Source organism: Phocoena sinus, chromosome 2 (genome assembly GCF_008692025.1).
Source record: "Phocoena sinus isolate mPhoSin1 chromosome 2, mPhoSin1.pri, whole genome shotgun sequence".
NCBI classification, from domain to species: domain Eukaryota; kingdom Metazoa; phylum Chordata; class Mammalia; order Artiodactyla; family Phocoenidae; genus Phocoena; species Phocoena sinus.
The window spans coordinates 148216179-148242559 of NC_045764.1; the positions used below are offsets into that span (position 1 = coordinate 148216179).

Sequence of the window (26381 nt, forward strand, 5' to 3'; positions counted from 1 at the left end):
AATGCATTACCAGCCCTGGACAATGCATTAAATGCATGTATTAAATGCCTACCATGTGCATGTAACACACAGCCAGTGGGTGTTCGGGTGGCCCCGCAGAAGGAACTGCACTTCTGTCCTTGCTTGGCACGTCTGTAATTTCAGTGCACCTTGCCGTGTTCTCCTCCGTAAGGGGTCAACGTAAATAAGGAGGAATGTTTGGGAGCCTTTGGGAATCCCTCAGGCCAGCAGCACTCTTAGCATCATGAACTGGGGAGATGGGGCACCCAAGGAGGGTGAATACCCTCTTAGCATATTTTCCCCTCTCATGCCAGGGAGTTTGTTGGCAGGTTGAAAAATCAAGGCTTCTGCCATATTTTTCTCTGAGTTTGATTCATCTGCAAGGGCATTAACTTTTCATATGCCTCAGCTGAGTGGGATTTTAAAACCCGTGTTAGTGACAGGATATCTAATTTCTCATCCACAGAGCCCACATCTAAACTTAATATGCTTGCTTGTCAGAAGGAATTCCAGACCCTCTTGCAGCAGCTTTGCATGGGACCTAGAGACCCCTGACCAGATGGGGGTGACGGGTTCCATCTCAGCTTTCAACTGAACACCTGCAAGAATTTTTTCTTCTGAGATGACATGTAAAGGTTTTTGGTGTGTCCCGTCTTCCCAGATGACATTCGAGTTTCCATCAGTCCGCATGCTTTCCAAGGCCCGTGGTCTGTCATGGAGCGGGGCTTCCCCTGCCCTCGATTAATCAATTTCTCATAGATGATGCAGACAGGCTGCTGGCCCAGGCCAGCAAGGGCTTTCAGCTGAGACCATCTGGAGGGTGACTCTGGAGAAGGCAGCCAACAGGCCCAGGAATCTGCTAGACACAGAGAGGAGGCTGCCTGGCCAAAAGCAAAGATCAGGAAGACTCAAGGAGTGGGGGGGTAGGGGGGGGGTGGGGGGTGGGGGGGGGTTATAGGTCCACCTGTTACGTGCACCTGCGCTGGCTTGCTGTGAGAAACCGCCAGAGGCTGAAAGCCACCCTGTTGTTCAAGAAAATTGAGCTGTTTGCCCATGGACTTTGAAGACTTTCCTAGCTGAGTGTAGCAGTGTGTCAGAGAAGTGACCAGGCATTCTGATTTTATTTGCAATCGAGGAATATACATGAGGCCAACAGGCTGTATTGAGGGGTCTGTTAATGTCCTCTGCTTGGTGAGATAGGCCTGCCTAGCAAAGTCGTTACTGGAGAGGGCTGGATAGGATGAAGTAATCCCTGGAGACAATTGTCTGGGAGGACAGACTACAGAGCTGCATTTCCACTTGGTGTCCTCCAGGGGCTGCCTGACCTGGGGCTTCAAGCGTCCTTTCAGACCAAGGCTCCAAGGTCAAGGGTGGTCTGCCCTTTTCTTTTGTTCTCATTCTTTCTCTGTCTCCTTTCTACTCACTCTTTCTCCTTCCTTTTCTTCGATGGCTTCTGGCACTCTCTTTGGGGCAGAGCACAAGCTGTACACCCACTGGCCTTGAGAACCTCTCTTTAGGGCTAACCCATCCCTAACCCTGGCAGAGGAGAGAAAAGGGCAGTGTGTCCAATTTATCACTGTAACAAATACCCAATTTTGTTTTTCTCCATGGGCTCTACAGATGAATGCTTCTTTTACAGTTTGTGTTTGCAACATTTTCTTCCTTAGAGAAAAAAGCCGTTTGCAGATGTGAAATTATTCTGATTGTCTAATCGCTGTTGCATTCCTCGGCAATGCAGAGTTAAATGATGCATGAAATCACCTGTCAGCCCCCATTAGATGGGGCTGTGTTTACATACCCAGAGGCGGCCTGTGAATTATTTAAGGAAAGGGGCTCTTGGCTCTGCATCCGGCTAGACACGCTTCAGCCCGAGTTACTTCGGAGGTGCCGTTTGTGGCCCCAGCTTCCACTTGGCTGAGGAAACCGTCTGACAGACACTGCGGGCTGCTGCCAGCACCAGCTCTCCTTGAGAACAACTTGAACTTAGCTCCTACAAGGTCCAGATGGCTTGCAAACTACAGAGGAGCTTTGCAGAGTCCCGAAAGCTTCTCCAAAAAAGGAAGTTGGCAATGTTTCAGTCCGGGTGGTAGGTTCACCCTGACACTGTGGACTCAAGGATTATTGTTGGTGTTTCAGAGAGTCCTTTTAATAACACCACCAGTCCCCATCTGGATTTGGAACCAATGCGAGAGGGAAAGAGAGAGGAGTAGAGGCAGGTGAAGTTCAAAATAGCACCTGTATTACTGAATGACCTGTCAGAGAACACGGGGGACAATGGCACTGGACATCCTATGAACCCCAGGATGGACGCACACTTCCTCACCCGGTGCAGGAAGCCATAAGCCTCACCCCGTGGGGCAGGATCCTGGTGCCTTTTACCCTGGGGCAGGGAGCAGAGATGAGCCATATTTTCTGTAAGTACCAGGCTCCCAAGAAGCAGCAGCCAGGGACCAATTTTGTGGCCCATACAGTCGGCCCTCCGTATCAGTGGACTTCTATTCTAGGTTGGTTGAACCCACGGATATGGAGAACTGACCGTATACAGCTTTTTTACATAAAGGACTTCAGCCTCCTCAGATTTTGCTATCCGTGGGGGTCCTGGAGCCAGTCCCGTGTAAATACTGAGGGATTATTGTACCCATCTTTCAGGTAAGTTTCTCCCTCTCCCAGGAGAAGAGAGAGGGTAGAGGCTGTGGCAAACGACAGAGGCGTCTGGAGGGGAGCCTTCCCCTGGGAACGCAGCATTCCTTGCATGTCCTAAGGGGACGGGTCAAGCTGAAGATTTGGAGGAAGGAGATTATATAGAGCTGGAGAGGATTTTGGAAGCCATGAAATGCTTTTATTTGCAGAAGGAAACTGAGGCACAGGCTCACCCATGGTTATACAGCTCGCTAGGAGCAAGGCTGAGTTCTGCATGGCCCCCTCCTGTGGGGGGGCCATCAGTGCAGAACAGCTGATGGATGGCACAGCAGAGGGCTCTTCACCCCAGAACCTCATCATGGAGGCCCGTACTGCCTCTTGGTCCATGGGGGCTCCACCCATTGTGGGTCTCAGACCCCAGTCCCACCCCCATCACATCTACCCCGCACCCCAGAATGGGATAGGCGTAGAGGATGCACAGTAATCTTCTATTCGTAGCAAATTATAATTTACTTTATTATCATGAAATTGAGTCAAAAAAAGGTCTTTGCGGATGCTTTGTCCTTGAGCTTTTTCAACTCTGAACAGACAGTTGGGAATATAACCAGCTCTTGCCTGAGCCATAGGGCAGCTCCGGGGGAGGCAAAGGAAGGGAGGGAACCTAATTGGTATGTCATTGGGAGGATGCTGTTGCCTCCCAGTTGGATGGGGATCATTGTCACGCCTGCTTCTGCAGATGCTCAGACTTCTAGGCAGCTCTGTGGCTTCTTTCTGTCCTCTGGACACAGTCCCCGCTGCTTTATTTACCTCATTGATAATTCCCACTGTCAAAATCATATTTCTCCCGGCCACTCACTGTGTTGCTTGATTTGCGCACTGTCTTTTGCTGGTGTCAGGGGCTCAAACCACAGACTGCTTTGGCTTGGGCTCCCATAGAGCAGCCACGCCCTGTGCTAGAGACCCAGGAAAGGGCCCTTCCCAACGTGCCTTGTGACCATGGGGAGGCGGCACCTTTGCCATCATACTCCCTGAGGGCTCTCGTGCTCTCCCCGCCAGAGAAGGCACTGAAAGCTAAACACCTACTGGCTGAGTTTTATTTCTAGCCCTGCAAGGTAATAAGTTCACACACACACACACACACACACACACACACACACACACACACACACCAGATTTCTACTCCCATCAAATCTTGGCACCCCAGCATGACCTACATGTGGGCAAAGGCTTTTTATCTGTCAGAACTCATTGTCAGATGGAAGTTTTCTCTCTCTCTCTCCACTGCACACACATTATCACAACTGCAGGTACCATTTTCTCTCCTTGCCAGTCCCCTCCCCTAAACCCTCCCCCCCCTCCCCCACACCCCAGGCTCTTGAATGCCCCAGGAGAATGTCTGAGACCAGCATGTAATTGGTGTCCGAAAGGAGGCCCCTGGGGGACAGAAAGGACATTTTTTAGGGCACTCACCCATATATTTTTTTAATATTTAATTGAAGTACACTTGATTTACCATGTTGTATTAGCAGGTATACAGCAAAGCGATTCAGATTCTTTTTCAGATTCTTTTCCCATATCACAGAACACTGAGTAGAGTTCCCTGTACTACACAGTAGGTCCTTATTGATTATCTGTTTTATATATAGTAGTGTGTATATGTTAATCCCAAACTCCTTATTTATCCCTCCCCACCCATGTTTCCCCTTTGGTAACCATAAGTTTCTTTTCTGTGTCTGAGTCTATTTCTGTTTTGTAAATAAGTTCATTTGTATCCATTTTTTAGATTCCACATATAAGTGATATCATATGATATTTGTCTTTCTCTGGCTTACTTCACTTAGTACGATAATCTCTAGGTCCATCCATGTTGTTGCACAAGACATGATTTCATTTTTTTTATGGCCACTCACCCATATTTTTAATGGTGCTGTCCTTCCCCATAAGGCCCAGTGTGGGAAAGCCCTCCAGCCATGCCAGAGCCCACCTGCCCTGAGGCTCAGGCTGAGCCCCTCTTCTCTCCAGGGCAATGGGGCCTAGGAGCTGGGCCAAGAACACCTCCTCCCAGCTCTTGAAAGAGCGTCCACGTACGGCTCATTTGAACCCTGCACTAACCTGGAGCCGCAGGCAGGGCACAGAGGTGAAGGCCTCACAGTAGGCAAGTTGGGGTGTGTTTCTTCTTCCCTACTCCTCCACCCCTCGCCTTGGAATCATCATTCATCTTGAAGGCAGAAGGGAAGACGCCTGGTCTGGATTGGCCTGGAAACACCCAGAAATCCAAATAGAACCCACGGAGGCACTTGGATTTCAGGAAAATGAGGGATGTCTGTCTTGAACATTCTCTGCAAAAGTGTGTTCCATGATGGAGCTCACCTAGCTCATTTATAAGGAGATTGAGAGCCTCAGAGGGGGCGTGGTTTCCTTGTGACAAAGCAAGGGTAAGAACCACATGCAAAAAAGCCACTCTGAAGGCTTTTTGAGATAAGAACTTCACCTCCCTGCCCGCCCCACCCACCCAATTAAGCATCTCCCCACCCTCCCAGACACTCTCCCCCTGCGGCCTGGCAATCTCAGGCTTCCCCTGGCTCTAGAGGGGCCCTTGCATCCCACCCCCACCCAACCCCTTCCACCCGCAGCCCCTCACCCGGGCCTACCCACCTTAGAATTCAAGCCTCAGACTCCACCCCTCCTCCCACACCCCCAGCTCCCCCTGTCCCCAGCCCTTTAGGGTGACCCTGCTCTATGGGTTTTTTTCTGGTGAGAGTTAGCTCATCTGATGGACTAACACTTTCTGGGAGGCCAGAGGTAATAGGTTAATAGGTTTCCATTCCAAGCTGACTTAGTTGCATTTTAAGAACTGAAAGTGAATCCAAGGGACCAGGGCCTTGGCTCAAGAAGTGCTTCTAGAGCTTGGCAGTGGCAGATCAGAATAGTTTTTTAAGAAACCTCCATACTGTTCTCCATAGTGGCTGTATCAATTTACATTCCCACCAACAGTGCAAGAGGGTTCCCTTTTCTCCATACCTGCTCCAGCATTTATGGTTTGTAGATTTTTTGAGGATGGCCATTCTGACTAGTGTGAGGTGATACCTCACTGTAATTTTGATTTGCATTTCTCTAATGATTAGTGATGTTGAGCATCCTTCCATGTTTGTTGGCAATCTGTATATCTTCTTTGGAGAAATGTCTATTTAGGTCTTCTGCCCATTTTTGGATTGGGTTGTTTGTTTTTTTGTTATTGAGCTGCATGAGCTGCTTGTATATTTTGGAGATTAATCCTTTGTCAGTTGCTTCATTTGCAAATATTTTCTCCCATTCTGAGCGTTGTCTTTTTGTCTTGTTTATGTTTTCTTTTGCTGTGCAAAAGCTTTTAAGTTTCATTAGGTGCCATTTGTTTATTTTTGTTTTTATTTCCCTGTCTCTGGGAGATGGGTCCAAAAGGATCTTGCTGTGATTTATGTCATAGAGTGTTCTGCCTATGTTTTCCTCTAAGAGTTTTATAGTGTCTGGCCTTACATTTAGGTCTTTAATCCATTTTGAGTTTATTTTTGTGTATGGTGTTACGGAGTGTTCTAATGTCATTCTTTTACATGTAGCTGTCCAGTTTTTCCCAGCACCACTTATTGAAGAGGCTCTCTTTTTTCCATTGTATATTCTTGCCTCCTTTATCAAAGATAAGGTGACCATATGTGCATGGGTTTATCTCTGGGCTTTCTATCCTGTTCCATGGATCGATATTTCTGTTTCTGTGCCAGTACCGTACTGTCTTGATTACTGTAGATTTGTAGTATAGTCTGAAGTCAGGGAGCCTGATTCCTCCAGATCTGTTTTTCTTTCTCAAGATTGCCTTGGCTATTTGGGGTCTTTTGTGTTTCCATAAAACTTGTGAAAATTTTTGTTCTAGTTCTGTGAAAAATGCCATTGGTAGTTTGATAGGGATTGCACTGAATCTCTATATTGCTTTGGGTAGTATAGTCATTTTCACAATGTTGATTCTTCCAATCCAAGAACATGGTATATCTCTCCATCTGTTTGTATCATCTTTAATTACTTTCATCAGTGTCTTATGATTTTCTGCATACAGGTCTTTTGTCTCCTTACTAGGTTTATTCCTAGGTATTTTATTCTTTTTGTTGCAGTGGTAAATGGGAGTGTTTCCTGAATTTCTCTTTCAGATTTTTCATCATTAGTGTATAGGAATGCAAGAGATTTCTGTGCATTAATTTTGTATCCTGCTACTTTACCAGATTCACTGATTAGCTCTAGTAGTTTTCTGGTAGCATCTTTAGGATTCTCTATGTATTGTATCATGTCATCTGCAAACAGTGACAGTTCTCCTTTTTTCTTTTCTGATTTGGATTCCTTTTATTTGTTTTTCTTCCCTGATTGCTGTGGCTAAAACTTCCAAAACTATGTTGAATAATAGTGGTGTGAATGAGCAACCTTGTCTTGTTCCTGATCTTAGTGGAAATGGTCTCAGTTTTTCACCATTGAGAATGATGTTGGCTGTGGGTTTGTCATATATGGCCTTTATTATGTTGAGGTGAGTTCCCTCTATGCCTACTTTCTGGAGGGTTTTTATCATAAATGGGTGTTGAATTTTGTCAAAAGCTTTCTCTGCATCTATTGAGATGATCATATGGTTTTTCTCCTTCAATTTGTTAATATGGTGTATCACAATGATATGTGTATATTGAAGTATCCTTGCATTCCTGGGATAAACCCCACTCGATCATGGTATATGATCCTTTTAATGTGCTGTTGGATTGTGTTTGCTAGTATTTTGTTGAGGATATTTGCATCTATGTTCATCAGTGATATTGGCCCGTAGTTTTCTCTTTTTTGTGACATCTTTGCCTGCTTTTGGTATCAGGGTGATGGTGGCCTTGTAGAATGAGTCTGGGAGTGTTCCTGCCTCTGCTAAATTTTGGAAGAATTTGAGAAGGATAGGTGTTAGCTCTTCTCTAAAGGTTTGATAAAGTTCGCCTGTGAAGACATCGGGTCCTGGGCTTTTGTTTGTTGGAAGATTTTTAATCACAGTTTCAATTTCAGTGCTTGTGATTGGTCTGTTTATATTTTCTATTTCTTCCTGGTTCAGTCTTGGAAGGTTGAGCTTTTCTAAGAATTTGTCCATTTCTTCCAGGTTGTCCATTTTATTGGCATATAGTTGCTTGTACTAATCTCTCATGATCCTTTGTATTTCTTCAGTGGCAGTTGGTACTTCTCCTGTTTCATTTTTAATTCTATTGATTTGAGTCTTCTCCCTGTTTTTCTTGATGAGTCTGGCTAGTGGTTTATCAATTTTGTTTATCTTCTCAAAGAATCAGCTTTTAGTTTTATTGATCTTTGTTATCGTTTCCTTCATTTCTTTTTCATTTATTTCTGATCTGATCTTTATGATTTCTTTCCTTTTGCTAACTTTGGGGTTTTTTTGTTCTTCTTTCTCTAATTGCTTTAGGTGTAAGGTTAGGTTGTTTAGTTGAGATGTTTCTTGTTTCTTGAGGTAGGATTGTATTGCTATAAACTTCCCTCTTAGAACTGCTTTTGCTGCATCCCATAGGTTTTGGGTCATTGTGTCTTCACTGTCATTTGTTTCTAGGTATTTTTTGATTTCCTCTTTGATTTCTTCAATGATCTCTTGGTTATTTAGTAATGTTTTGTTTAGCCCCCATGTGTTTGTGTTTTTTACGTTTTTTTCCCAGTAATTGATTTCTGATCTCATGGCATTGTGGTCAGAAAAGATGCTTGATAGGATATCAGTTTTCTTAAATTTACTGAGGCTTGATTTGTGACCCAAGATGTGATCTATCCTGGAGAATGTTCCATGTACACTTGAGAAGAAAGTGTAATCTGCTATTTTTGGATGGAATGTCCTCTATCAATTAAATCTATCTGATCTATTGTGTCATTTAAAACTTGTGTTTCTTTATTAATTTTCAGTTTGGTTGATCTGTCCACTGGTGTAAGTGAGGTGTTAAAGTCCCCCACTATTATTCTGTTGCTGTTGATTTCCTCTTTTATAGCTGTTAGCAGTTGCCTTATGTATTGAGGTTCTCCTATGTTGGGTCCATATATATTTATAATCGTCATATCTTCTTCTTGGATTGGTTCCTTGATCATTATGTAATGTCCTGCCTTGTCTCTTGTAACATTCTTTATTTTAAAGTCTATCTTCTCTGATACGAGTATTGCTACTCCAGCTTTCTTTTGATTTCCATTTGAATGGAATATCTTTTTCCATCCCTTCACTTTCAGTCTGTATGTGTCCCTAGGTCTGAAGTGGGTCTCTTGTAGACAGCATATATATGGGTCTTGTTTTTGTATCCATTCAGCAACCCTGTCTTTTGGTTGGAGCATTTAATACATTCACCTTTAAGGTAATTATTGATATGTATGTTCCTATTACCATTTTCTTAATTGTTATGGGTTTTTTTTGTAGGTCCTTTTCTTCTCTTGTGTTTCCCACTGAGAGAAGTTCCTTTAGCATTTGTTGTAGAGCTGGTTTGGTGGTGCTGAAATCTCTTAGCTTTTGCTTGTCTGTAAAGCTTTTGATTTCTCTGTTGAATCTGAATGAGATCCTTGCCAGGTAGAGTAATCTTGGTTGTAGGTTCTTCCCTTTCATCACTTTAAATATATCATACCACTCCCTTCTGGCTTGTAGAGTTTCTGCTGAGAAATCAGCTGTTAACCTTATGGGAGTTCCCTTGTATGTTATTTGTCATTTTTCCCTTGTTGCTTTCAATAATTTTTCTTTGTCTTTAATTTTTGTCAGTTTGATTACTATGTGTCTCAGCGTGTTTCTCCTTGGGTTTATCCTTTATGGGACTCTCTGCGCTTCCTGGACTTGAGTGGCTATTTCCTTTCCCATGTTAGGGAAGTTTTCGACTATAATCTCTTCAAATATTTTCTCAGGCCCTTTCTCTCTCTCTTCTCCTTCTGGGACCCCTATAATGCGAATGTTGTTGCGTTTAATGTTGTCCCAGAGGTCTCCTAGGCTGTCTTCATTTCTTTACATTCTTTTTTCTTTATTCTGTTCCATGACAATGAATTCCACCATTCTGTCTTCCAGGTCACTTATCCGTTCCTCTGCCTCAGTTATTCTGCTATTGATTCCTTCTAGTGCAGTTTTCATTTCAGTCATTGTATTGTTCATCTCTGTTTGTTTGTTCTTTAATTCTTCTAGGTCTTTGTTAAATATTTCTTGCATCTTCTTGATCTTTGCTGCCATTCTTTTTCTGAGGTCCTGGATCATCTTCACTATCATTATTCTGAACTCTTTTTCTGGAAGCTTGCCTATCTCCACTTCATTTAGTTGTTTTTCTGGGGTTTTATCTTGTTCCTTCATCTGGTACATAGCCCTCTGCCTTTGCATCTTGTCTATCTCTCTGTGAATGTGGATTTTGTTCCACAGGCTGTAGGATTGTAGTTCTTCTTGCTTCTGCTGTCTCCCCTCTGGTGGATGAGGCTATCTCATATGACAATATTTTTATATTACTTTATAAGTTTACCTGCAAACTCCGGAACTCCACACTCCAGAGGCCCTCCTTTTCACGTTCTGCCTCTCCCCTTCCGTACCATGTATCTTTTTAAATTATAGTTTTATCCAGATATATGCCCAGGGGTAGGATTGCAAGATCATATGGTAGCTCTATTTTTCGTTTTTTAAGGAACCTCCATACTGCTCTGAGTTTGGATTTTTTAAAACTTTCCGTCAAAAGCATTCTAGGCTGATACAGTGATTCAAAAGTAAGTTTTACTGAATACAAATTAGCAGGCATTGCAATCATTGTCATAGCACAAGGAATCTCAAAAGTCTGCTCCTGACATTGAAATCAGTCTTTTGAATGGGATGGAGGAAAAGGGTGGAAGTCTTGATGGTTCCCCCTCTGAGGGTCTCTGAAAGTGGTATTCCTTAGTGTTTCTAGCTTCTTTGGAACTCATACTTGGCTCTGCTGTCTCTAACACAGCCTACATCCCTGAGTCTTTCTGAAATTTATTAGTCCATGATGGAGAGGAACAGATTCTCTCTTTTACCTACTTTTTGTAACCATAGAAACTAAATCGGTGCCTGGCACTTTGTAGATGCTCATTAAATGTCCACTAAACCACTAGGTGAAGCTGAGGACAGTTAAATGTTGAGAATAGCAGTGTGCGGTGTTTTTAAAAATAAAAGTGAGAAATGGCCTGATCTTATGGAACACATATGGGACAGACCATACTCAGTGAAGCATGCCCATTTTGGATTAAGAAATATGATTATCATTTACCAGCTCTGATTCTTGCTTCTGGGCTGATAAGATGTGTCCAAAGATTCATTTTCACTCATTCACAGACACCAAAACAGAAGGGGTTTTTAAAGAATGCAGGAGCTGAAGTAACTGTCATTAGTAGCTAGAAATAGGCAACTGATTGCTAAGTCAAGATGAAATGCTTCAATAAAAAAGACCTTCATGCCTGAGGCGTACTCTGCCTTCTTTGCTGAAGTCGTGGTGGACTTTTTTTTAATAATGGCAACATAGTTTGCCTATTCTTGATGTTTTCTAATCTTCCACTGAGGAAAGATTGGAGGAGCTAAATAAATTAGTTATCAGATAATTAATTTACACAAACAAAACTAATATTGGCCCTTAGTCATTTCTGTTAGGCATGCCATCTATCCAAACAGAGATGGAGCTGGGCAAGAAAGGCCAGTGTCAAGGCCTCTTTGGATCATGTCTCTGTCTGACTTCTGATGCCATCTGTCTGAAATGATTTCTAAAAACATCAAAAATCCCTGGTCCTGCCCAGCACCTTTCCCCCACCTTGCACTGCTCAGCACTGGGAAGCGTTCTGCATGGATCCACCTGACAGATGGGCAGAATGGTAACCCAGGGGCCTGATTGCTGGTCCTATTCCTTCCTTGCAGACACAGCTTTGCATTTGTCAAGTCAGAGAAGTCTCTCATGTTTTAGAAATAGAAATCTTAGTTTAGCAACCAGAGCTATCGCTGTAGAGATGAGGGAAGTGAAGTCCAGAGAGGTTAAGTAGCTTGTCCAAGGTCAACACAGCAAAACAGTGAAGCTGAGGCTGGCATTTCTCTTGGGCCTCAGACCCGTGTTCTTCCTACTGTCCTTCTGTGGCTTCAGTTTGTAAAGGGAGGATTGCTTCTCCCCACTCCTCTCTTATACCCCATGGCTCTTGCAGTGAATTATGTCTACTGTCCTCATAATATTCCTCATTTCAAAGAAAACCCACTCTATGGTATAGTGCTTTCCATTTTTCCTGCTGTTTGGAAGAATGTTTTACCTGCCTGTCAGTGCTGAGCTCTGAGCTCCTTAGAGAAGGGCATTTGGTTGTTGTGATCCATCCAGGCAGAACTGGCCGAGCTGGCCACGTGGTTTCTCCGCATCACTTGGCTGTCAGATAAGGGCCACCTGCTTATTGATTAGCACAGTGTAACTTAGGTCCAACATGCTCCCTGATGACACAGAACTTCAGGGAATTGACGTTGCTCTTCTTCAGGAACAAAAGGTACCACAAGTTAGATGGAACTGAACAGTCAAGAAAACAAAAGTATATGCCTCCCATCTCCCCATTCCCAACCCAGGAGCTGTGATCTGCCAATAGAGGATAAGTCCAACCAAGCCCCTGGGACAAAGGGAGAAAATGCTGAGCAACCAGACATCAACAGTCATTGGGCCAAAATAAAGCTTGAGATGGTTGAGAATCTGATTATCTGGATCAATTTCTCTTTTTTCTCCTTTATCCTCTTAGGACTGAACCAAACATTCCCTTTAATGCAAGCAGTATTAAGTGCCTTGTACCTAAAAAGCATGTTAGCAGGCACTGGTTGAGGATAAGAGATGAACCTTAGATTTGATAGACAGAGCTTGGGCATTGGAGACAGGAAGACTTGGGTAAGAATCCTGGCTTTGCCACTTAATAGCTGTGTGTCCTTGGATAAATGACTTAACCTTTCTGAGCCTTAATTTCAATATCTTTGTTAAATAAATTTTAAGACTGAGAAAAGTATCAGATAATTGATTTAAAATACCTAGGACAGTATTGATCATAACATAGATGTTCTGAAAATGTTTGCCATTATAATTTATATAAGCTCCTGGGAGCCCACTTTTGATCTTTTGGTAGGTCTGTACTCTTAGCATTTCTCCAGAAACCATGAAAAAAATTTCAGAGACAGTATTATTAGCTGATGTCACAGTGGACCATGCTATGGAATCAAACTCAGCTATCACAAATTTGCCTGACATAATATTGGTAGAATACACCCTAAGAATTTTTAAGCACATGGTGAATGGTGTAGATGGAATTTCTGCATTCTTTAAAAAGGTTGGATTCTAGGATGCCCTACCTCTAAGGTTTATTGATTCTTATTATTTGTTGTGGCTTCATCAATTTTGACAAATGCATTTTTTTTCAGAGCCCTGTGTATCAGTCAGCTAGAGCCACAAGTTTTCTGCATAGCAAATCACTCCAAACTCAGTGGCATACAACAATAAACATGCGTTTCTCGCTCATGAGTCTGCAGGTCAGCTGAGTTTTGACCTGTCTAGCTATGGATTGGGTCCCTTCTGCTCTAGATGTCTCTCACCTTCCTTGGAACAACAACTGTCTGATGCAGGAGGGCCAGCGAAGGGGGTAAGCATCACCATCCAGGTGCATTGAAAGCCTCTGCTCACATCACATTCAATAACATCCCATTAGCCAGGCAAGTCACATGGCTAAGCCCCAAAGTCAAGAAGCAGACTTTCCGCCCACCATGAGGCCAGAGCAAGGATCTGGGTGTCTATTAATTCTGGGGAGGAGTCAAGAATTGGGGATCAATGAAACATTTTTCTACACCTCTGATGCTGTAAACTATTGCTAGAACGTTATCCCCTTTCTGGTCATTTAAGGAGATTGTCCTTTGGATCTAGCTGTAACCTCTGACGAGTGATCTACCTCTTGGTACGTTGTGGGCCAACATAAGAGGATAGGTCTTCTTCTTTAGTAGACAGGTCCTTTTAAGATTCAATGGTGTGATAAAGCAACTAAACAGAGCAGAGGAAAAAACAATCATGGAGATGTCCTCTGTCAGTTTTTAAATCCAGTCCACATCAGAACAGACTGGAACCTTTACCAACTAATGTCAGGTCAGGGGTCTAACTGAATTGAAATATTGGCTTTCCTCCAATTCCCAGTGATTTTTCAGGCCATTTCATAAAAAGCAGCAATGTAACTGATACTTCTGGTTTCACATAGCACACTAGATCAGAAGCGTAGATTACTTTGAAAATCTGATCATTTTTCTGGGAATAACTCTCCTTAACTATCAATAAGTAATAAATACTCAAACTACTGTGAATCGTTGAGTTGAGTTTAGAGGACAAAAGGTGGGGCTCTAGCTGAGACTATTAACAAGAACGTGGATGAAAATCCTCCTTATCCTGTCATCTAACAGAATACAGGTCTTCAGAGAATGACCCTTTTTCCTGGTGTGATATATTCAACCACTGCCTAAGGGCAGGGAGCTTAAGATTGCTTCTCACTCTCAGTTCTTCTCTGGGAAACCAAGAAATATCCAGGGGAGAATGGTCTTCCTGCTTGGCTGCTCCTCTGAGACTCTTACTGGGTGACAGAGCACCCCAGGGTTTAGAAGCCTGATCTCTGGGATATGTGGCTGGATTCAAGCTCAGATCCACCACTGGGTAGCTGTGTGACCTTGGGAAGGTGGTTTAATCTCTGTGCTGTCACTGATGCTGCTCACAGATGGTCCTCTCCCCTCTCTTCCTGGCACCCAGAAGACTGGACCCCCTGGTTCCTTTGTGGTTGGGTGGTGACTCGTCCTGTCCAAAGAAATGTGATATTATTATAGTAACGTCTGGGCTGTAACATGCAACAACTCATGCAAGAGTCTCCAGAATTCTCTTGTCTCTCTAACACAATGAGCAACAACATTCAAGATGGTGGCTACTCTGTCAGCCTCGGCCCCAGGGTAACTACAATGAACAGAGTCCTCCTGGTGATCTCCGATAGACTTGTAGCATGAGAGAAAAATAAACTTGGTTACATTAAACCATTGTGATTTTGAGGGTTATTTGTTACCACAGCTTAACTTAGTCTACCCTGATTGATACACCTCAGTAAATCTCAGCTTCTTTGTCTGGAAATGGGGATAATAGTGGAATCTAGGCTATGAAGTAATCATGGGAATTAAATAGGATAATATATCTACAGTACTTAGAATCGTACCTGCATAATACATTCTTAATATATTTTGGCTATTATATATTATCATTATCATTATGTTATATCTTATGCTAACTTTGTCTCTAACAAGTTACCTATTTCTTTCAAATAAGTTGTTAGTCATGTGATTTGAGAAACTTACTCACAAATTGCTATACTAGTACATTAGACTAGGTGAACTCCAGCTTTAAATGTCTAGACTTAAAATTATGTGACTCTACTCTGGAAGCACTCAGAGAATCCATCCTGTTGTTTCAAATACACTCTGTTGCTTAGGGGAACAAAATATGTGATAAAACTGAGCACTATCTTCCCTTTTCCAGTTGCCCTTCCCGGGACAAAAAGATCTATGTCCTTTTAACAGTTTGCTCTGTATCCTATTCTGAAGATTTCTGCCCAGGAAATTGCATCTGGCTTGTAAATTCTCAGCTACAGATTGGTTTCCCAGTTTAGGCACCTACCTCCTTGGTAGTCCATCTCCTCTCTCTGTTCTGTTTTCAGTCTATGTACACAGTATCTTGTCTCGTCAATACAATTTCACCTGGCTCCAAGCCGTAGCCCACCATGGTCTTTCTCATGATAGTGTGGTCTTCTCTAGTCCAAAAGGAGAGGATCCTGTTCTTTTTTTTTTTTTTTTTCTTTTTGCGGTACGTGGGCCTTTCACTGTTGTGGCCTCTCCCGTTGCGGAGCACAGGCTCCGGACGCGCAGGCTCAGCGGCCATGGCTCACGGGCCCAGCCGCTCCACGGCATGTGGAATCCTCCCGGACCGGGGCACGAACCCGTGTCCCCTGCATCGGCAGGCGGACTCTCAACCACTGCGCCACTAGGGAAGCCCTAGGATCCTGTTCTTGTTCCATCTTAGTCCTGGCTAAAGATGACCCCCCTCATGCCACCATTCACAACCATGACACTTGTCCTCCAACTTCTCCAGATCAGCACTTTCCATATCTTGGTTTGTACTCTTTTATTTTTTTCCCCTGTGTGACTCTGGCTGAATCCTTCTCTGGTCCCAGAGGCAGCCCCGCCTGTACTTCTAACAGCAGTATGTTAACATGTTAGGTTCAACTATAGGAAATTGCCATTTTTAGGTCGAATGTGACAATTTCATATGGTTCAACCTATATATAAACCCAGTTTAAGAAAGAGGAGGAATTTCATCACATACATATTGAATTGCATGTTGGATCCAATCCTATCAAGAATTTCTTTCTCCTTACTTGCTGAACTGGGGGCAAGTGGTGGTTCTTACAGACCATGCTTTATGCTATTTATATATAACCCCTGGCCTCCCTATCCCCAGCACTTGGCCCATAGCAGATCCTGCTACTATGTTTATTGGCTGAGGTAGAGGCTTTTCCTGATATCTCTTATTGGCATCCATGTTCCCACATTTTGGCTATTTATAAAGGTACTGTTTACTATTACTTTGTGAGATACAGTAACGCTTCTTTGCTTTCCTCTCTTTCAGATTGAAGACATCATTACAAAGATGCAAGATGACAAGACAGGTGGTGTGCCTATCAGAACAGTCAAGAGCTTTCTCTCCAAGATCCCCAGTGTTGTCACAGGTAAATGTTCTCCTTCCAAGATGTTGATGGCAACAAGGAAGTGTTGCTGAAGTGCTGTGTAGCCTTGACTGTGACCTGGGAGGTGTCTAATAGTTTGTGAATAGCAAAGATATGTTCACTGTGCTTCTTATATAAAGTCAAGCTCTGATCCTGGTTTCTAGGAAGAAGCTACTGTTTGCCAGTCATTAAGAATGGTCTAACCATGACCAGCCTATGGTTGAGGCTTCTGGAAAGAAACAAACTCATTAATAAACTGGCTAGCCCATCAGCCATTTGGCCTATGGGGTGTACACAAGCGCAGAAATATTAAAGAAATTATTTTAGTTTTAAACAAGCTTTTAAAAAAGCCTTATGGGGCTTCTGTGGTGGCGCAGTGGTTGAGAGTCCGCCTGCTGATGCAGGGGACACGGGCTTGTGCACCAGTAAGGGAAGATCCCACATGCCGCGGAGTGGCTGGGCCCGTGAGCCATGGCCACTGAGCCTGCGCGTCTGGAGCCTGTGCTCCGCAATGCGAGAGGCCACAACAGTAAGATGCCCCCGTACAGAAAAAAAAAAAAAAAAAAAAGTCTTATATTCAAATTCTACAAAATACTTTAAAGTATTTTAACTCATTGTACTTGAACTCTTGAAAGAAGTGGTTTTAAAATGTTTTTCTGCATTACTTTGGGGTTTTTGTGTGTTTTCTGTGCTCAAATATCTCTTTAAAAATTGTTAATTATGAAATCTATCAAACACATTGGTATAGTTTCAAGAAGAATAGAACAGGTCACATGTACCACAGTGCCGCTTCATAAAGAACACATCCTCAGTACCTTAGAGCCTCTAGGGAATATAGTGGATGGCATCTACCTCCTTTTCCACCAGAGGAACCACTATCTGCTTTTATATTAAGCAAATTGTTGCTTTTCCTCACAATCTTTCCACATAGGTGTGTATCCTTTACTATCCAAACCAATAACCAAATAAAGATAAAATTTTAGATGATTCCCTAACTATCAAAATCTAGCTATTTGCTTTCCCATTTGGGGGAAACAAAAGGACTAAGTTTCTACTGCACACCAATAGAATGGCTAAAATAAAAATGCTGACAATACCAAGTGTCAGTGAGGTTATGGAGCAACTGGAACTCTCATATGCTGTTGGTGGGAAGGTAAAATGATGCAGCTACTCTGGAAGTTTCTTACAAAGTTAAACATATCCTTACCATGTGACCCAGCAATCCCACTCCTAGGTACTTATCCAAGAGAAATGAAAACTTACCTTCAGACAAAAACTTGTCAATATTCGTAGAAACTTTATTCATCATCTCTAAAGACTGGAAACAACCCAAATGTCCTTCAGTGGGTGAATAAATAAACAGACTGTGGTACATCCATATTCAGCAATAAAAAGGAGAGAACTATTGATGTATGTACCAACTTGGATTAATCTCGAAGTCATTTGTCTGAATGAAAAAAATCCATCTCAGAAGGTTAGATACTATATGAATCCATTTGTAGGACATTCTAAAAACTAAATAAACCATAAATAACTGTAGTGATAGAGAATGGATCAATATTTGCCAGGGATTGGGAGTTGGGGGAGTTTTGGAGTGACATAACAGTTCTGTATTCTGATTGGGTTAGTGGTGGTGACATGAATCTATACATAGGTCAAGATTCATAGAACAGCACACCAAAAAAAAAAAAAAAGAGTCAATATACTATATGTTACTTTAAAAAATAAATGTATTCAGTTGAGATACCCGTAAGTATCCCAACTTATTATTCAGACTGTCACTGTCTGAACTCAAGTACCAAGTAGATTTGGATAATGAAAGATGCTTGCATTCTTAGTATTCTCTCATTCTGAAATTTATATAAATGGAATTATACCCTAATATTGGCTAGTATATATTATATTTTTTCACTCATTTCTGGATTTTGCTTGATAAAATGTTGTTCAGGATTTTGTATCTATTTTCATGGGCAAGATTGGTCTGTTGGTTTTCTTACTTACCCTGCTTGCTGGTTTTGGTACCAAATTTATGCTAGTTTCAGTACCAAATTTATGCTAGTTTCATAAGATGAACAATGGCATATATCTCTTTCATTGACATTGTGGTGTTCTCTGAAAAATAATTTTACCTTTAGTCTAGCTTTCAGGTGTTTATTTCAATTATCCTATTTTTATTTATTAAAGTTCCATCTGGTTCTTCTTTCAGTATACCTGGTCATTCATTCAACAAATATTTACTGGGTATTTACCATTTTCTAAGCATTGTTGGGCACTGGGGATTCAGAAGTAAATGAAACAGATCAGAATTTCTGCTGTCATGGAATTTAGATTCTAGTAGAGGAGATAACAAAATAAATAAGGAAAATTTGCAGAATTTCCATAGTGATAAAGACCAATGAAGAAAATAAGTATGAAAAGGGGATAGGAGTGTTAAAATTTTGGAACTAGTGGCCAAGCAAGAACTTCCTGAGAAGGTAACATTTGAGTAAAGATGGACGGAGATGAGGGGTTGCATTACGTGGATATTGAGGGAACAAACATTCCCGAAAGCCAGTGCTAAAACTCCAAGGCAGGCATGTTCCTGGTGTTTTGAGGAACTAAGAAGAGGGAACTAGAATAGAGTGAAGAAAAGAAAGGATAATAGAGATGAAGTCAGAGTGATAATGGTGAGCTAGATCGTGTAGCTTCTTGGTCATTATAAGGCCCCCGGAGGACTTTGAGCATGGGGTGAAATGCTCTAACTTAATATTTCAACAGGATCACTCTGTTGCTTTCTACGTACTCTGGGGAGTTGGGAGGTTAAGCACCAGATAGGAGGCTATTGTAAAAACGGTGACTCAGACTAGGCTGTCAGCATTGGAGATATATGAAGTGGTCAGATTCCAATTCAAGCTTAAAGGCAGAATAGTATTTGCGGATAGATCTGATGTAGAATATGAGAGAAAGAAAGGAATTGATGATGACTCTACACTTTCGGGCTTGAGTGACTAGAAGAACAGAGTTGCCATTAAGTTCAATGACAAAGACTGTGAATGGGGAAGGGGGGTTGTTTGTTGGTTTAGCTGAAGTGTAAGAAATCAAAAACTTTATTTTTATTTTTTAATTGAAGTACAGTTGATTTACAATGTTGTGTTAGCTTCAGGTGTACAGCAGCGTGATTCAGTTATACATATATATGTATAATATTTTATTATTATTACAAAATATTGAGTTATTACAAAATATTGAGTTCCCTGTGCTATACAGTAGGTCCTTGTTGGTTATCTATTTTATATATAGTAGTGTATATATGTTAATCTTAAACTCCTGATTTATCTCTCCCCGCCCTTTCTCCTTTAGTAACCATAAGTTTGTCTTCTATGTCTGTGGGTCTATTTCTGTTTTGTAAATAAGTTCATTTGTATCATTTTTTTTTAGATTCCACATGTAAGCAATATTATATGATATTTGTCTTTCTCTGTCTGGCTTACTTCACTTTGTATGATAATCACTGGGTCCATCCATGATGCTGCAAATGATTATTTCATTCTTCTTTATGGCTGAGTAATATTCCATTGTGTATGTGTGCATATATATATATATATATATATACCATATTTTCTTTATCCATTCATCTGTCAGTGGACACTTAGGTTGCTTCCATGTCTTGACAATTGTAAATAGTGCTGCAATGAATATTGGGGTGCATGTATCTTTTTGAGTTATAGTTTTATCCAGATATATGCCCAGGAGTAGGATTGCAGGATCATATGGTAACTCTATTTTTAGTTTTTTAGGGAACCTCCATACTGTTCTCCATAGTGGCTGCACCAATTTACATTCCCACCAGCAGTATAGGAGGGTTCCTTTTACTCCACACCCTATCTAGCATTTATTATTTGTAGACTTTTTGATGATGGCCATTCTGCCCAGTGTGAGGTGATACCTCATTGTAGTTTTGATTTTCATTTTTCTGATAATTAGTGATGTTGAGCATCTTTTCATGTGCCTCGTGGCCATATGTATGTCTTCTTTGGAGAAAGGCCTATTCAGATTTTCTGCACATTTTTTGATTGGGTTGTTTCTTTTTTTGATATTGAGTGGTATGAGCTGTTTGTGTATTTTGGAAATTAATCCCTTGTCAGTTGCATCATTTGCAAATATTTTCTCCATTCAGTAGGTTGTCTTTTCGTTTTGTTTTATGGTTTCCTTTGCTGTGCAAAAGCTTTTAAGTTTAATTAGGTACCATTTGTTTATTTTTGTTTTTATTTCCATTATTCTAGGAGATGGATCCAAAAAGATATTTCTGCAATTTACATCAGAGAGTGTTCTGCCTTTGTTTTCTTCTAGGAGTTTTACAATATCTGGTCTTACATTTAGGTCTTTAATCCATTTTGAGTTTATTTTTGTATATGGTGTTAGAGAACGTCCTAATTTTATTCTTTTACATGTAGCTGTTCAGTTTTCCCAGCACCACTTATTGAAGAAACTGTCTTTTCTCCATTGTATATCCTTGCCTGCTTTGTTGTAGATTAATTGACCATAAGTGCATGGGTTTATTTCTGGGCTTTCTAACCTGCTCCATCTATATGTCTGTTTCTGCAAAAACTTAATTTTTAGACATGTCAAATTTTAGGGACCTATTATACATTCAACTGGAAATAACAAGTAGGCACTTGGGTTTGTAGATCTAGATTTTTCAGGGAGAGTCTGAGCTGGGACATAAGTCATCAGCATATAGATGGTATTTAAAGCCATGGAATTAATGAGCTCACCAAGGGAGTGAGTGTAGGTAGAAAACATAGTCCAAGTCCTAAAACTTGGGATACTCTAGTATATAGAGGACATGGAGAAAAGAAGAAATCAGCAAAACAAATTGAGAAAGAGTAGCTGGAGACAAGGAATATCAGGAGGATATATGGTTTCTTGGAAGCCACATTTTCTAGAAAGTATTTCAAGGAAGAGTAGAGTTGATCTAATATATCAAATGTAACTGATAGTCAAGTAAGATAAGGACTGAGAATCGACCACTGAATTTAGCAACATTGACTTCACTGCTGACCTTGATAAGTTCGTGTTCCGTGAAGCATTGAGAGCAAAAAGCCTTACTGGAGTGGGTTCAAGTCAGAATGGGAGGAGAGTGAGTTGAGGTAGTGAATATTATTAGCCTTTGTAGGAGTTTTCCTTGAAAGGAAGAAGTGCAGTAGTATCTAAATGGGCAAATGAGATTAGAATATGTAGGTTTTTTAATTAATATGAAAGTCACAGTATGTTTGTATGATGACTGATTCAGTAAAGAGGAAAAAACGGTGCAGGAGAAAGAGGGAAAATTCAAGGACTGATTTCGACAAGGAGGTAAGGGATTGAATCTGATGCACAGGTACATGGGTAGCTTTAGCTAGAAACATGTACAGTGTATTCATAGGAAGAGGAGGGAAGCATAGTAAATGCACAGAGGTACAAATAAGCATAAAGGGGTGGTGGGAGCTTGTAGAAGTTTTCTTCTAATTGTTTAAATGTTCTTAGTAATATGGGCAGCAAAGACAGTAGAGATGTTAAAGGACTGGGAAGAGATTAGAAGCTATGAATTAGTCATTTAGGAGAGTAAAGAGATTGGACTAGGGAAACAGAGTTTTGACTTCTAGGTAGCTTAAAGACCCTCTTGGTTATTATTAATATTTATGAATTTAAAGAGAGGCAGATCTTTCTCCAGCCGCATTTAGCTCCCTTGATTTCAGGCATGTATCAGGTAGAAAATTAGACTTCATTAAAAGTCCTTAAAAGGCTAAAGCAAGTATGAGAGTGTTATAAATCAAAAGAGAGGCAAGAGAATAACTAAAATGATTGACCATTAATTTTTTTATTAAACATTAACTCACTGTATTTTTTAAATTAATTAATCGATTAATTAATTAATTTTGGGCTGCATTGGGTCTTTGTTGCTGCATGCGGGCTTTCTCTAGTTGCGGCGAGTGGGGGCTACTCTTCGTTGTGGTGCGTGAGCTTCTCATTGAGGTGGCTTCTCTTGTTGCTAAGCATGGGCTCTAGGTGTGCAGGCTTCAGTAGCTGTGGCTCACAGGCTCAGTAGCTGTGGCGCACGGGCTTAGTTGCTCCGAGGTATGTGGGATCTTCCTGGACCCGGGCTCGAACCCATGTCCCCTGCATTGGCAGGCAGATTCTTAACCACTGCACCACCAGGGAAGTCCTGACCATTAAATTTTTTTTTTAACATCTTTATTGGGGTATAATTGCTTTACAATGGTGTGTTAGTTTCTGCTTTATAACAAAGTGAATCAGTTATACATATACATATGTTCCCATATCTCTTCCCTCTTGCGTCTCCCTCCCTCCTGACCATTAAATTTTAACTGACTAAGGAGGGAAGCGAGAACATGAGATGGTAAAGAACAGTGAAGAGTAATGATTACAATAAATTTGTAGGTTCCAGTGACAAAGGAATTTCGGAACTGGAGGTGAGAGAAAGAGGGCTGGAAATATATGAGGTGGTGATTAGATAGTGGATGTTTGAAATTGAGATTGTAGAGGGGTTGCAATATATTGGTGGTGTCAAGATGGAAGGTATGACTATGGGAATAAGTGACTGAGATAGAATGGAGGTCAAGGAACTCTAAGAGGTCATGATTTTGGAAGATTGAGCTCTCTGGATATTGAAATCACTACTGGGGAGTGTTAGAGAGGGTGCTTGTGAGTCCTTATGGAGTGAGAGGCTGGGACCCAGGTATCACTACGTGACTTTCACAGCAAGGGGTACAGGTGGTTTAACCCGATGTCATGGGAGTCGAAGCTGAGTGTTCTTTAGAGAAGAGAGAGGGATTGGAGACAGTCTGAATGAAGCCATGAGAAACAAAGACGTTGCTTACCTGCCTTCAAACCCCGAGGGGTATAAGGCATGGGGCAGGGAGGATAGGCACCACCTAAGAGGGCTACAGGGAAGCAGTCCTATTTGGTAAGAACAAGAAGATAAAGGGAGGGCTTCCCTGGTGGCGCAGTGGTTGAGAGTCCACCTGCCGATGCAGGGGACACAGGTTCGTGCCCCGGTCCGGGAAGATCCCACATGCTGCGGAGCAGCTGGGCCCGTGAGCCATGGCCGCTGAGCCTGTGCGTCCGGAGCCTGTGCTCCACAACAGGAGGGGCCACAACAGTGAGAGGCCCGTGTACTGCAAAAAAAAAAGAAGATAAAGGGAATATTAACTGAAAACGTTGAGGATATTAAAAAAAAAATCTTAACTTATGGTTGACCATGTGTTCCAGAGAGCAGGTAAAAGCATTTCAGGAAATGGTGAGTATATTACCTGGGTAATAAATCCACATGATTTCTCTGTACCACGCACTAGGGTAGGCACAGGAGACATGATGATGAGTAAAAACCTGATCTCTGCTTTTCAAAATCTATTAATGTAGTGAGAGAAACAGATACAGGTAGACCAATAGTTATGTGAGCTATGCACTCTACTAGAAGAATAAACAAAGCCCAGAGGAGAGAATTGTGAGTTTTTCTTGAGTATATCTAGAATATTTCTCTGAGGATGTGTATCCGTTATCTATTGCTATATAACCAGCTACCACAAACCATAATGATTTTTTCACTTTTCACGATCATGACTCCATGAATTAACAATTGGGGCAGTTGTTCTGCTGGTCTCACCCATATGGCCCTAGTCATCCGATGGTTGACCTGAGACTAGAGGGTCTATGATGGCCTCACTCACTTGCTTGGCTGTGGTGCCTACTCTTCGCTAAGGCTTCAGTTCTCCTCAACGTCTCCTCATATCCCCCAGTAGGCTAGACTGGACTGCTTCACAGCCTGCTGGTTTCAGAGTTCCAAGAGACAGAGGATGAAAACAGAAAGGCTTCTTAAGGCCCAGCCTCCAGAACTCATACAATGTCAAGTCCACCACAATCTATTCTTCAAAGAAAGTCACAAGACCAGCCTAGATTGAAGAAGATGGAGAAACCAACTCCATCTCCTGGTGTAGGAGTAGCAGTGTCACATTGACAATAGGGAGACGTGATTCATTGGAGACCAATATTCTAATGATCTACCACAGGAAATAATTTTAGAACTAGGCCTTACTCATGAGGAGGAGAAAATAGAATTTTCAGAGGCTCAAATACAGGAAACCTATGCCAGGTTTCAGCAGGGACGAGCTTGTTTATGTGGCTGGAGTTTAAGATACGGTAATATATGTGTTTGAGGAGAGGAACACACTGGCAGAGCAGCCACAGGAATTAAAAGGATATGAAGTTTAGGGGTTTCCCTGGTGGCGCAGTGGTTGAGAGTCCGCCTGCCGATGCAGGGGACACGGGTTCGTGCCCTGGTCTGGGAGGATCCCACATGCCACGGAGCGGCTGGGCCCGTGAGCCATGGCCGCTGAGCCTGCGCGTCCAGAGCCTGTGCTCCGCAACGGGAGAGGCCACAACAGTGAGAAGCCTGCGTACCGCAAAAAAAAAAAAAAACAGAAAAACTTAGTATGAAAAGGATATGAAGTTTAGACATCCCAGAACTACTGCTGCCAGTGTCTGTCCCTGAAGTGAGCCACAGCCACCCCCCACCTCCACAGAGGATCCTACAATACTAGCAGATCTTCAAAAACATGCTTATTTCTCATGTGAAAAGCAGTATGCCACTTTAAGAATCCCTGGAGCCCTATGCAGAGGCCAGTGGCGAGGAGCTGAGGTGGCACTCCTTTCTGTGCGGTAGCTGTGCTTTCAGGGGACTACGGCTTCCGTGAGAGACCCTGATCCCCAACCACCGCCGGATGTGGACCCACAAGTGTTTTTGGCAACAAGGAATGAAATTCAAAGCTGACGGCTAACAGCCTATGGGACAGCAAGACACAAGCGAGGCACCTGCTGTATACCCTTCAAGTTCTCTGTTCCTCTCATCCTTACAGCTGTGGATTCCACACAAAAAGTGATTAACAGAGTTTCACCCATTGTTGGAGCCCGTCGGGCTGTCCAGCACCCCGCCTCTCCACCAGTGTGTGACGCATTCCTTCTACAACTACCTACGTGAAAGCATCCCTCTGTGATGAGGACAGGGTGGTGGTCCACACAGAGTCCAGCAGCAAGAGGGAAGACTGTGTGGCTGACAGGGTCTTGGTGCTCCGGCTGGGTGTCAGGCCTGAGCCTCTGATGTGGGAGCTGAGTTCAGGACATTGGACCACCAGAGACCTCCCAGCCCCACGTAATATCATTTGGTGAGGGCTCTCCCAGAGATCTACGTTTCAACACTAAGACCCAGCTCCACTCAATCACCAGCAAGATCCAGTGCTGGACACCCCATGCCAAACAACTAGCAAGACAGGAACACAACCCCACCCATTAGCAGAGAGGCTGCCTAAAATCATACTAAGTTCACAGACACCTCAAAACACACCACCAGAGGTGGTCCTGCCTGCCAGAAAGACAAGATCCAGCCTCATCTACCAGAACACAGGCACCAGTCCCCTCCACCAGGAAGCCTACACAACCCACTGAACTAACCTTACCCACTGGGGGCAGACACCAAAAACAACAGGAACTACAAACCTGCAGCCTGCGAAAAGGAGATCCCAAACACAGTAAGTTAAGCTAAATGGGAAGACAGAAATACACAGCAGATGAAGTAGCAAGGTAACTGAACCAAGAAAAATACAAATAGACCAATCACAAGCACTGAAATTCAGACTGTGATTAAAAATCTTCCAGCAAACAAAAGCCCAGGACCAGATGGCTCCACAGGTGAATTCTATCAAACATTTAGAGAAGAGCTAACACCTATCCTTCTCAAATTCTTCCAAAATATAGCAGAGGCAGGAACACTCCCAAACTCATTCTGCGAGGCCACCATCACCCTGACACCAAAAGCAGACAAATATGTCACAAAAAAAGAAAACTACAGGCTAATATCACTGATGAACATAGATGCAAAAATCCTCAACAAAATGCTAGCAAACAGAATCCAAGAG

General features: G+C 42.3%; 1 protein-coding gene across 1 annotated transcript in view; it reads left to right on the forward strand.

Annotated features, from left to right (window-relative positions):
- RGS6 (regulator of G protein signaling 6) overlaps positions 1 to 26381 on the forward strand; it is a 581418-nt gene that overhangs the window by 384293 nt on the left and 170744 nt on the right. Inside the window, exon 3 of the mRNA XM_032624551.1 lies at positions 16335 to 16434. Coding sequence (XP_032480442.1) covers positions 16335 to 16434 — 100 coding nt within the window. The remainder of the gene's footprint in view (positions 1 to 16334; positions 16435 to 26381) is intronic.